The 13,925-nt window shown below is 36.7% G+C and overlaps 1 protein-coding gene across 1 annotated transcript in view; it reads left to right on the top strand.

Annotated features, from left to right (window-relative positions):
- The window catches only part of PLPPR4 (phospholipid phosphatase related 4), a 47,668-nt gene that overhangs the window by 13,773 nt on the left and 19,970 nt on the right, over positions 1–13,925 (top strand). The window contains exon 2 of the mRNA XM_040232243.1: positions 11,879–12,064. Coding sequence (XP_040088177.1) covers positions 11,879–12,064 — 186 coding nt within the window. The remainder of the gene's footprint in view (positions 1–11,878; positions 12,065–13,925) is intronic.

Below are 13,925 nucleotides of genomic sequence, written 5' to 3'. Positions count from 1 at the left end.
TGGAGAAAACTGAACAGGAAAAAAAATTATCAAGACCTTAGAATACCATATAATTAAGAGCATGATTCAAAAGTGCCTGGCACCCCTTTGCTCTGGGTGTCATTAAACCTCTTGTACACATGGCCATCTTGAACTTCTGTCCTCTGATCTGGTATTTCCACTGAAGCCTGCGGCTATTCTTTCCTGAAAAGCACCAGAATAGTGCCAGATGGCCGTGGTGACATGTACCAAAGTGGCAGCAGGGTGTAATGGGACTCATGCTTCCAGGAATTTAACAGATTGGGTTCCTACAATTGGCCTGTACTTAGAATCCAGGCATGCTGTTCACCTTATCTTGAGCAGGGTCTTCATCTTAAAGTTTATCTTAAATTCCCAGAAAAATTATGGGAAAAATGTTTAAATAAAAAGTCAATATATTCTTTTTTTTTTTTTTAAGGAAGAAATGCTCAGTATATTTTTTTCTGAAACAAAATGAAGAGAGCTCTAGTAAAGATAGATACTAGATTTGCTCAAAAGAAGCAGTTTTCATGTTTGAGTGATAAAAAATCGGCAGAGAAACTGTTGAGTATTTAAGAGTTAAGAGCAAGGGGGAGCGTTTTCATACTGCACATTTCCTCTGCAACACCCTCTTCCCATTTGGGAATTTCAGCCATTGTAGCAATGTCGAGAAGGAAAGCAGTTTGAGACCCAGGAACAAAGCAGTTTAGAGCGTTTTTCCTACACTTAGGCACTTAGGCAGGAATCTGGGTGATCCCCTTTACCTGCTTTGTGACCATTGGCCAATTTATGTGCCCTCTCTCGGTTTTCTCATCTGTAAATTGGGGATACCAGTAGATGGTATACAGGGTTGCAGAACTGAATGCAGCAGTCTATTATAGAACTAGCCTAGTATCTTTCACCTAGGTCCTCAACACATTCTATGTACTACTAAGAAGCTGTCCATGTTTTCTGTTTATTTAGTAGTAATATTCTTGATTTCTTTCAATTAAATTTGGCAAGCATTTTATTGGACACCCAAAATTTTCAAAGCACTGTGTGAATTACAGAGGTCTTACTTTGTAGTACCAGATCTTAAGACAAAGGCTGATAATAAATAACTATAATCCAAGGCAGACTAACAGGTCCTACAATAAAGATATACATAAGCACATGAGGCAAAATCTTCAGTTCTGAATGGAGACCATGAGGGAGGTTTCAGGGAGAAAAAAGTTATGTGATCTCAGTTTCTACGAGGATAGTTTTTATGGGAAGCAAATGTGAAAATGTAAATCAGAGACTTGAACATGTCTGTCTGGGACATAAGTGTAAGGGGGTCATAAGCGTCTGAGGTTGAGCAAGTGAAGAGTAGGGACAGAGCACAATTAAACAAGAAAGGCAGATGGAAGTTGTAATATGAAAGATCATGTATAATACAAAAGGTTATTCTGGGAAATTTGCATTTTATTTTGTAATTAGTATGGAATCATGAAAGATATGATTAGAGGTGAATTCCAGAAAAATTAGACTTGAAGTATTATGGAGGATGAAACAAATTATAGATAATAGAGGTAAAAAAAATCTAATACATTATATGTGGTAGTAAGAGTATAAAAGAAGTGTCAGGGATGATTTTTACATCATGACAGCACATAGAGAATTTTAGATCTAGATGACAATATTAGAAGCCCCCATTTTACTGATGACAAATAAGGCCTAGAAAGTTTAAGTGACCTGCTCCAAATCCCAGAAGCTCTGTATGCGCTCAGTTCCTCAGTTGTGTCTGACTCTTTGGGACCCCATGGACTGTAGCCCACCAGACTCCTCTGTTCTTGTGATTGTCCCAACAGGAATACTGGAGTGGGTACCATTTCCTTCCCCAGGTTATCTTCCCAACCCAGGGACCAAAACTTCATCTCCTGCACTGCAGGTAGATTCTTTACCACTGAGCCACCAGGGAAGTCCAAAAGCTAGTGGAATAATTGAGGGAAGAAACTGAATTTTTCTGGTCCTGAGGTCAGCATTGATTTCTCTCAGTTATACTGTCCTGTTTTAATTTGTATCAATGCATGTCATTGCATAAGCCACATCCATTCTATCTGTGAAAAGTTGTTTAAATTTCTAGACCTTGAATACTTTATAGACACATTCTGACCTACTCTTAATGACGTTACATATGTTAGTATGCTTTTAATGATTTATATCCTTGAGGTTCATTATAGTTAACCTAAATATGCTACAATTATGTTGAAGATAAACCATAAAGCCCTATACCATATTACTAGTCATTATTATTTTCAGTATTTAAAGGAAATATTTATCTCTATTAACTATAAGGCAAAAATGCTAAGGAATATCATTAAAGATTGCACTATAGGAAATGGAAAACTCTATCACTGTGTGTTGACCTATGACCACATTCTTATTGGCCACGAGGTTTAATAAAATTACTTTCATCTGCTAATATTTCTTCCATTTTGAATTCCATTTGAATAGAATGTGTTTTAAGTTTCATATTTTGTACGACTGGGGGATACTTGAATTGATTCAAGTCTGACATTTAAAATTTGTTATTAAATAAAAATGTTCTTTTTCTCTTAAATTATCTCCTGCATATAAGTGGTGTGAATATATTCAATTATATTCCTTGATTCTTGTGACATTATTTGTATCAAAACCAAGTTAATTTAAGTTTGAAGTTTCCTGTGCAAGTGGTGCTTTTCAAAACTAAAGGTAATGGTGTTCAAATCATCCTGTATCAATGACATGCAGCTTTCTCCCTGCAACTTTGGACTCACTTTAGACCCAGATTGGCATCTTACTCTCTTCTTGGTATTTTGATAACTGAGAGGCATCTCAGTTTGAATATTTCCAAAACAAAGCCTTAGCTTCCTCCTAGTTAAGCTTCTCCCAGCCTTCCTTATCCTAGTAAATGACACCCCCTAGCCCAATCACTCAAGCCTCCAATCCTTAAAATCAACCTTTGTTGTTTTCTTTTCAATAACCAGCTCATCAGCAAGCCCTGTCATTTTTATCTCTAAAGTTATATCCAGAATCTGCCAGCATCTCTTTGTCTCAGTGCTGTGTGCTATGTCTTATGCTAAGTCTCTTCAGTGGTGTCCACCTCTATGCAACTCTATGGACTGTAGCTTGCCAGGCTGCGCTGTCCCTGGGATTTCCCAGGCAAGAATACTGGAGCAGGTTGCCATTTCCTCCTCCAGGGGATCTCCCCGACCCAGCGATAGAACCCATGTCTCCTGCATTTGCAGGTGGATTCTTTACCACTAGTGCTGCCTAGAAAGCCCTAGCACATGCTAGGCACTCAATAAGTATTTGTTGGGTTTTGAAGAGCCTTCTAATTTTCACCCTGCTTTTACCTTTGACCCATCACAATCATTCTCAACTCAACTGCCAGTGATCTTCCTAAAATATATTTTGAGTCTTACTACATCTCTGCTTAAACACTTCAAAGTTATTTCCAAATGTACTTTGAATGAATAAAATACGAATGCCTGCCATGGACTTCAATGCTCTGCGAAGTCTGGTCCCAAATCCACCTCTCTGACTTTAGCTTTCCATTTGACTATACCTTTTATCTGGTTTTTATATGGTTAGTTCATTCTTGCCCACTCGAGTCTCTGTTTTAAAGATACTTACCTAGGTAGGTCTTCCTTGATCTAAAATAGCAATATAGGCAATTACCACAGCCCCCTGTCTTGTCTTCTTTATAATATGTGTTTTTGCTGATATTGTAATTTTTATTTTTTATCTGCATTCTTCAGAAAGAATGAAATCTTCATCAGATAAGGACTTTGTCTTTTACCACAGTTGTATTCCCAGGATGTAGAACAATGCCTTGAACTAGTAGGCTTCAAAAAATATTTGTTGAATGAATAAATAAATGAGGCATGGATACAATGTATGTAACCGACCTTCTGTTACCATGATCCCACCAGTTTATGAATATCTCAGTGGACTCCAAATTTACCATGTCTGTGTAAAAGGAAAAGAATGGAATTGATAGGTCTCTAGGCTGAGAGCAAGTGAACTCCCTGAATGAGAAAAGTTTGTTATTATCAAGATGCTAAAAACAAGTAAGCTATCTGACCTAGATAGAATGTCATGATAGATTCCATAAAATGTTTCACTAACATTGATGTACACCTTGTATCTGTCTTTTTCAAGTTGGCTTTAGAAAAATCAATATTATCTAGTAAATGCCATCTTTTGAAATACATTTCTTTTGTTTGCTCTGTTCTCTAAACTATTATAATTTTTTCTCTAAAAATTGCCCTATTATTTTTCTCACAAGTCTCATATCAGAGGATAATTATAAAAATCAATCTTTTCCTTTTGAAAACCACTTTCCCAATCTTCAGATAATTTCCCTTCTCTGTATTGGTGCATAAAAATAGTGTGGTTCACACTTTTTCCTTTGCTCTGACATAACTAGAAAATAAAATTCTTAATACTTAACTATATAAGACTTTAAAAATCTCTTTTTAAATCTCATCTTAAATGCAATCAAAAGCTGTCTGTGTGATTCTATGTATATATATCATTTTATGTATATATATCAATTCTATATCTATGCCAAAGTTAGCACATACTGTCTGTTAAATTTCTTACATTCCAAAGAAAGTTATTGTTGTATACTTCAAGAGGTAAAAATAATCTTTGAAGGTAAGTATGTTAGAAACAAACGTTGCCATTTAATCCATTACACTGTCCAGTAGTAAAATACAGTATAAGAAAATGATGTCTAAAATTACTTTTACCCCAAATATTTTAATAAGTATTTTGTTTAAATCTCTTTCATAAAAACCAAAATTGATATAAAAGGCAAAGAGTAAAAGATACCTTTTTTAAAAAGTCAGAGAAACAAATATCAAAAGGGAATGAAAATTCAATTCTTATTTTGAAAACAGTTGAAAGTCTTGAAACATGCTTCAATAGAACCATATAAAAGATATTAACATATGGATAGAAAGATATATGGATTCTGGAAAAATTAGCCATTTCAAGAAGGCTAATGTCTTAAAAGGCTAAACTGAATAATATTAATAATGAAGGAAATTATTTTCACACATATTTATTTATAATATATATGCATATATATTTGAAAGACACTATGATATTATGATATTAGTTTAAATATTAAAGTGAATAAGCTTAGGCCCCATCTTAAAGATATTTTCATTGGAGAAGCAGAAGAAAGGCTATAAGTAATCTATACCAGATCACTGTAATAAAGAACAGTGTGTAGAAATTTCCAAAGACAAAGTAGTGGGAAATTAAGAAAGAGGAAATTACTCTCAAAAAGGATTACCAAGTAAGGTAAGTGGGAAAGGTTACATTTGAATGGTGTATTATTATTAATAGGTATAACAGCAACAACCGTCTCAAACATGACTCCTGTTTAAAACATATATGTAGAAGGTCTAAAATATGAACTAATGGCATCAAGGGAAGAATGAAGATCATCAAATCTGGTTAAATATTTGACATTCAAAATAATGGAGGAAATTTTTTTTTAATTTATTGAAACCACATTTCTAAGATTATGTTTATGCTAAGTGAAAGTGAAGGTGAAGTCACTCAGTCGTGTCTGACCCTTTGCAACTCCATGGACTGTAGCCTACCGGCTCCTCCGTCCATGGGATTTTCTGGGAAAAGGTACTGGAGTGAGTTGCCATTCCCTTCTCCAGAGGATCTTCCTGACCCAGGGATTGAATCCAGGTCTACCTGCATTGCAGGCAAACGCTTTACCCTCTGAGCCACTAGGGAAGCTAGTGAAACTTACTGTTAACTACAGATTTGCAAATATAAACTCTTATTTAAACAGAACTGCAGATTAAATGATACCCCCATTCATTGATGCTAACTGTATTTCAGAATACCAGACCACCTGACCTACCTCTTGAGAAATCTGTATGCAGGTCAGGAAGCAACAGTTAGAACTAGACATGGAACAGCTGACTGGCTCCAAATAGGAAAAGGATTATGTCAAGGCTGTGTATTGTCACCCTGCTTGTTTAGCTTATATGCAGAGTACATCATGAGAAACGCTGGGCTAAAACACAAGCTGGAATCATGATTGCTGAGAGAAATATCAATAACTTCAGATATGCAGATGACACCACCCTTATGGGAGAAAGCAAAGAAGAACTAAAGAATCTCTTGATGAAAGTGAAAAAAGAGAGTGAAAAAGTTGGCTTAAAGCTCAACATTTAGAAAACTAAGATCATGGCATCTGGTCCCATCACTTCACGGCAAATAGATGGGGAAACAGTGGAAACAGTGTCAGACTTTATTTTGGGGGGCTCCAAAATCACTTCAGATAGTGACTGCAGCCATGAAATTGAAAGACGCTTACTCCTTGGAAGAAAAGCAATGACCAACCGAGACAGGATATTAAAAAGCAGATATGTGGTTTTTTCCAATCCCAAAGAAAGGCAATGCCAAAAAATGCTCATCTCACATGCTAGTAGAGTAATGCTCAAAATTCTCCAAGCCAGGCTTCAGCAATACATGAACCGTGAAATTCCAGATGTTCAAGCTGGTTTTATTAAAGACAGAGGAACCAGTGATCAAATTGCCAACATCCACTGGATCATCAAAAAAGCAAGAGAGTTCCAGAAAAACATCTATTTCTGCTTTACTGACTTTGTCAAAGCCTTTGACTGTGTGGATCACAATAAACTGTAGAAAATTCTGAAAGAGATGGGAATACCAGACCACCTGACCTGCCTCTTGAGAAACCTATATGCAGGTCAGGAAACAACAGTTAGGGACATGGAACAACAGACTGGTTCCAAATAGGTAAAGGAGTCAAGGCTATATATTGTCACCTTGCTTATTTAACTTATATGCTGAGTACATTATGAGAAATGCAGGGCTGGAGGAAGCATAAGCTAGAATCAAGATTGCCAGGAGAAATATCAATAACCTCAGATGTGCAGATGACACCATGCTTATGGCAGAAAGTGAAGAAGAACTAAAGAGCCTCTTGATGAAAGTAAAAGAGGAGAGTGAAAAAGTTGGCTTAAAGCTCAACATTCAGAAAACTAAGATCATGGCAAGTGGTCCCATCACTTCATGGCAAATAGATGGAGAAACAGTGGAAACGGTGGCTGACTTTATTTTTCTGGGCTCCAAAATCATTGCAGATGGTGACTGCAGCCATGAAATTAAAAGATGCTTACTCCTTGGAAGGAAAGTTATGACCAACCTAGATAGCATATTCAAAAGCAGAGACATTACTTTGTCAACAAAGTTCCATCTGGTCAAGGCTATAGTTTTTCCAGTAGTCATGTATGGATGTGAGAGTTGGACTATAAAGAAAGCTGAGCGCTGAAGAACTGATGTTTTTGAAGTGTGGTGTTGGAGAAGACTCTTGAGAATCCCTTGGAGTGCAAGGAGATACAACCAGTCAATCCTAAGGGAAATCAGTCCTGAATATTTATTGGAAGGACTGATGCTGAAACTGAAACTCCAATACTTTGGCTACCTGATGCAAAGAACTGATTCATTTAAAAAGACCCTGATGCTGGGAAAGATTGAAAGCGGGAGGAGAAGGGGACAACAGAGGGTGAGATTGTTGGATGGCATCATCGATTCAATGGACATGAGTTTTAGTAAATTGATTTAACTCTGGGTGTCGGTGATGGACAGAGAGGCCTGGCGTGCTTGGGGTCGCAAAGAGTTGGACAGGACTGAATGACTGAACTGAACTGAACTGATCCTAAAACTCTACTCCCATTTTTGGAAATGAAGCACAGAACTATGTTTAAGAAATAAGACCTTGTGGCTACAATTCGTGGATTCAGAATCCAACCACTTCTACTTGTTAGAGGATACTGAGCTTATCTATCTGAAAAGTATAAATAATTGTTTAGCATAAGTACCTCCCAAATAGTTAGCACTTCTGTTATAATTGAAAGTTTTTAATTAGATGAATTAAAATTAATAAAGTTAATTAAAATTTCAAAAACAGAAAATTATCTGTCATATTGAGTGCTATTTAAAGTATTTGTTGAATTTAAGATAGAATATATTTAACTTGATTTAAATGGAAAAATCTTGATTGTGCACAAAAACCATAAAGTGTTGATTTATTGGTCGAGTCTGGAAGCTACTACTTCTTACAGGAGAGGGAAATGGTGAGGAGGAATGACCAGATATTTAGAGTGGTCAAATGGTCATGGATTTTAATAGGAAAAATGTAAGTGTTTTTACAGGCTTTTGTTCTCTCTATTGAAAAACACCCAGGTGAAAAACAGAAAGACAATGCCAGATTAGTTTCATACATTATTAATTTTTCCAATAAACTTAATTCTCACCTCATTACAAAAACTATATTGGGAATAGAAGACATAATACTGTCTTGTAAATTTATTTATTTTTAAACCAGATGACCGAAATTATGGATGGTCAATAATATTTTTTTAATAAAGCTTGATCTGCTTTGTTAAATAAATATTGTATCCTCCACTAGTAAGTCAGCCTTAAGATAGAAAATTTTTTCAATGTTGTAGGAATCTGTGTCTTCAGATTCTGAAAGACCTGGCATTGGACATTATATTTGAAGTAGCTTTCTCTAGCTGAGAACAGGTGTCTAAGTAAGCTTATGATCTTTAATCACCAAGCGCAGGTCTTGTTTGCCATATCACAGTAAGGACCCACATAGTACCTGAAACATTGTAGGTTGAACAAACGAATAATTCAATCTATGACACAAAGTCTAGAAAGTAAATTGTGCCTAGTTTAGATTTAGTAGACAAACTGGAGGACATCCAGTGAAATTAGAATTTCAGATAAATAATTTTTAACATAAGTTATCTCCCAAATATTACATGGGGACCACTCTAAAAGTGATTTATTGCTTATCTGAAATTCTAATTTCACTGAGTGATGTATTTTCATTTGCTAAATCTGGTAACTCTAGTCTAGTTATTGTAATGAATTAATATTTGCTTTTTTATTCAATTAGTCATTTATCAACAGGCATTTATTGTTTTATTAAATTACGAAATGATATATTGCATGCCTACCATGTTCCAGGAATAATTCTATACCTTGGGGACTCAGCAATAAATAACACTGGCAGACTCTCACTTCATGGAGCATGTATTTCAGTGGGAGATGAGGGGAGAAGAAAAATAAATAAGTGAAGTATTAAATCAATTTCAGTTAATGATAAATATCATGAAGAAATGAAACGAGATGATAAGGGTAGAGGGAAAGATGGATCAATGACTAATGATGATACAGAAGTCATCATTAAATAAGGAAAAGCCATTCAGACAAAGAGCTGGGGGAGAGCACAAGAGAAAGAAGAAACAGCACATGCAAAAACCCTAGGTAGAAATGAATTTAACTGCTACAGGATAAGAGTGAAGACCATAGGACTACGTCAAACTAAAAAGCTTCTACACAGCAAAGGAAACCATCAAAAAATGAAAAGATAGCCAATCAGATGTAGTGAAAGTGAAAGTCGCTCAGTCATGTCTGACTCTTTGTGACCCCATGGACTGTATAGTCTATGGAATTCTCCAGGCCACAATACTGGAGTGGGTAGCCTTTCCTTTCTCCAGGGGATCTTCCCAACCCAGAGATTGAACCCAGGTCTCCACATTGCAGTCAGATTCTTAACTGACAGCTATGAGGGAAGCCCAATCAGATGTAAAAAAGTATTTATAAATCATTTACCTATTATAATAGCATCACCAACTCAGTGGACATGAACTTGGGCAAACTCCAGGAGATAGTGAGGGACAGGGAGGCCTGGTGTGCTGCAGTCCATGGGGTTGCAAAGGGTCGGAAATGACTTAGCGACTGAACAACAAAATCTATTATAATTAGGGCCAATGTCCAAAGTACATACAAGGGTCTCATAGTACCTAATAGGGCCTTCTCCAGTGACTCAGTGGTAAAGGGTCCACCTGCAATACAGGATACGTGTGTTTGATCTTTGGATTGGGAAGATCCCCTGGAGAAGGAAATGGCAACCCACTTTAGTATTCTAGCCTGGAAAATCCCATGGACAGAAGCTAGTGTGTTGGGCTACGGTCCATGGGATTGCAAAGAGTCAGGGACAATTTAGCAACTAAACAACAACTTAATAGGGAAAAAAAAAAAAAAAACCTCCCACAAAACAAGAAAACCCAAGCAATTTGATTATAAAATGAGCAGAGGATCTGAATAGACAATTTTGCAAAGAAGATATACAGTGGGCAATAGATATAGGAAAAGATGCTCAATATCACTAATTATGAAGGAAATGTAAATCAAAACCACATGAGGTACCACCTCACACCTGTTAGAATGGTGATCCTCAAAAAGACAAGAAATAACAAGTATTGACATGGATGTGGTGGAAAGCGAACCATTGTGCACTGTTTGGGTATGGAAATTTGTGCATCCACTATGGAAAACAGTAGTTTTCTAAACAAATGTAAAAGAAGAGTGTCATATGATCCTGTGGTTCCACTTCCAGGTATTTATCTAAAGAAAACTAAAATACCAACAGGAAAAGATATACGCCCCACTGTGTTCATTGCAGCAGAGTTTGCAGTAATCAAGACATGGATTCAACCTAAGTGTCCAATGATGGATGAAGAAGTAAAGAAAATGTGGTACACATATAGTATAGAATATTATTCAGCCTTCAAAAAGAAGGAAATACTAACATTTGAGACAACATGGATGGATTTTTAAGGCATTATGCCAAGTGAAATAGGTCAGCCAGAGAAAGATAAATATCATATGATTTCATTTATATGTAGAATCAAAGAAACAACAGCAATAAAAAATCAAATTCATAGAAAAAGAGAACAGATTGGTGGTTGCCAGAGGTGGAGAATGACAGTGGGCAAGACGGGTAAAGGGGGTCGAAAGTCACAGATGCTCAGTTATAAGATAAATAAGTCCTGAGGATGTAATGTTCATATGGAGACTATAGGTAATAATACTGTATTGTATGTGTAAAAGTTGCTAAGAGAGTTGATTTTAAAAGTACTAATCATAAAAAAGAAATTGTTAAATATGTGTAGTGATGGATGTTGACTAAATTGATTGTGGTGATCATTTTGTAATATATATAAAAATATTAAATCTTATGTTGCATACCTGAAATTAATATAATGTTATATGTTGATATATGTCAATTTCTCAATTAAAAGGGGAGACCCATTGGCTTATAGTGGTTAGGGGGCTGGTTGCTACTGCTGCTGTTTAGTCGGACACTAAGTTGTGTCCGACTCTTTGCTACCCCATAGTAGCCCTTCAGTCTCCTCTGTCTGTGGGGTTCTCCAGGCAAAAATACTGAAATGAGTTGCCATTTCCTTCTCCAGGGGATCTTTCTGACCCAGGAATCAAACCCAGGTCTCCTGCACTGTAGGCAGATTCTACAATGAGGGGCTGGGGAATAGTATAAATATGGTATAAAAAGATGTAAGAAACTGAAGCAAGAGCCAGATCATGCATTCAATGGTGTGAAATTTGAATTTTATTCAAGCAAAATGGGACCCACTGGAGTAGCTAAAATCAGGATCAATATGACCTAAAATAAAATATTTTCAGAATATGTAGGATGCTGGGTAGAAATTGGATAGGTGGGATGGGGAGGGTAAGTGTGAAAGTGGAGCAGCATTTAGAAGTAATCCAAGAGCAAAGGTGAGGCATGCTGTGGGTTCAGAGAAGGCTGGTGAAAGAGGTGGATGAATTGGAGTTTATTTTGAAGGTAGAAGCAATAGTAAGTATGAATGATTTTAATTCTGAGATCAGAGAGGAGTGGTAAGAGAAAATGGAAAACACTTGTGTTTCTAGTTTCAAGATGTACTGATTCTATGTATGACCTGTGTAGAAAAATAAATTGATCTTCTCTGTCCTTCATTCTCAGTTGCCTATATTGGCATCATCGGTGGTTAGCCTGTATTTCCTTGAACTCACGGATGTCTTCAAACCCGTGCACTCGGGATTCAGCTGCTATGACCGGAGTCTTAGCATGCCATACATTGAACCCACCCAGGAGGCAATTCCTTTCCTCATGTTGCTTAGCTTGGCTTTTGCTGGACCTGCAATCACGGTAAGAATTGCCCCTAAATTGTGTTTGTCAGCCCCAGAAGACTAAGAATGACCACATTTATGTAATAAATGAGGTGTCCCTGGTGGCTCAGATGGTGAAAAATCTGTCTACAATGCAGGAGACCTGGGTTTGATCCCTAGGTTGGGAAGATCCCCTGGAGTCGGGAATGGCAACCCATTCCAGTATTCTTGCCTGGAGAATTCCATGGACAAAGGGGCCTGGTGGGCTGCTGTCCATGGGGTCGCACAGAGTCGGAAGGACTGAGTGACTGATTTTCATTTTCATGTGATAAATGGGTTCAAAGCAAACAATAAATTTCTGATACACTTTCTCATTAATGTATTTTTCATGTGTTCATGGAGACGGAAGTGACAAGCCACTCCAGTATTCTTGCCTGGAGAATCCCATGGACAAAGGGGCCTGGTGGGCTGCTGTCTATGGGGTTGCACAGAGTTGGGCATGACTGAAGCGACTTAGTAGCAGCAGCAGCATGCATTCATACCGTATCTCAAGTCTTAGAAACTGTGGGAAAGAAACAAATATTTCTATAGCCAACAGACATTGTTCTCCAAAGTGCATGTTGCTATCAATTTTAACAGATTAGCACTTTTTATTGATTCTTAGCCCTGAGCATGCACAACTGTATAGAAAAGAGGGTACAACTCACATTCCTGCCCCCCGCAAAATAAAATAATTTAGATTCAGAATAAGCATTTGGATTCTAAAATGTGTAACCTGAAGAAATGACCTAACCTAATGAAATTGAATTAGAAATGTAGTTGTTTTTTAGTTTGCTAATGTACAAATTGGGAATTAAATATTTTTCAATAAATTTATTAATAAGTAACACCAGCATAGTCTTTACAGTATCTCTTTTGCCCCCAAACCTACCTAAAGGACAAGAATCATGTGTCACGGTTAATAATATTTATTTCTAACAGCAGGAACTCTTACTTTACTTTTATGATGCTAATGAGGAAGTGGTCATTAAATAACAAGCTGTATTTGACTGGAGTTTTTATAGGATCCCCTAAAGAACTGGTCTATTCTGGTTCAGTATATGGCAGCAGTTTTAGAAAAGTCTCTGCATTGACCTTTTGTATACCCTTGGATTTGTTTCTTTTTTAGTTTCCCCACATTAAACAACAACATTCTATTTACACTATAAATTACATGAAATATTATCAGAAGATAAAACTGAAACTTACTTTTTCCTAGAACTTCATCATACTTAAAAGATGAATTTTGAGACCTTTTGGCCTCAAAACACTTTGTAAGTTTTAAAAAATGAGTTATCTGAACTTCAATAACTCCAGGGTGATTGGAACTGTTAATGATGTACTTGGAAGTAGCTGCGACTCTGACTAAAAGCATATTTAACGTGCAGTATTGTTTAGAGTGGGCTGCCTTGGTGGCTCAGATGGTAAATCATCTGCCTGCAATGCGGGAGACCCAGGTTTGATCCCTGGGTTGAGAAGATCCCCTGGAAAAGGAAATGGCAACCCACTCCAGTACTCTTACCAGGAAAATCCCATGGACAAGGAGCCTGGTAGGCTACAGTCCATGGAGTCACAAAGTCAGACATGACTGAGTGACTTCACTTTCACTATTGTGCAGAGTAACAGTATTTTCTGGTCATTTCTCTAATGACTTACCAAAAAATCTATTATCATCCAGTTATTTGACAAAAGCAAAAAGTATATATGTTTTAAATCTAGTAGACCAGAAAGCATTTGTCCTAACTGGAATATAATGCAGAAATTTATTGTAATTAATATATTAGAAGTACAATTGTAAAATACAAATGTTTGTGACTCTACTGAAGAGACTATGATGATATTTCATCAATTGCATAATTTCT

The sequence above is a fragment of the Oryx dammah genome, unplaced genomic scaffold (genome assembly GCF_014754425.2).
Source record: "Oryx dammah isolate SB20612 unplaced genomic scaffold, SCBI_Odam_1.1 HiC_scaffold_28, whole genome shotgun sequence".
Taxonomy (NCBI): Eukaryota; Metazoa; Chordata; class Mammalia; order Artiodactyla; family Bovidae; genus Oryx; species Oryx dammah.
Note: the sequence above shows the minus strand (reverse complement) of the source record. Positions and strands in the feature narration are given on the sequence as shown.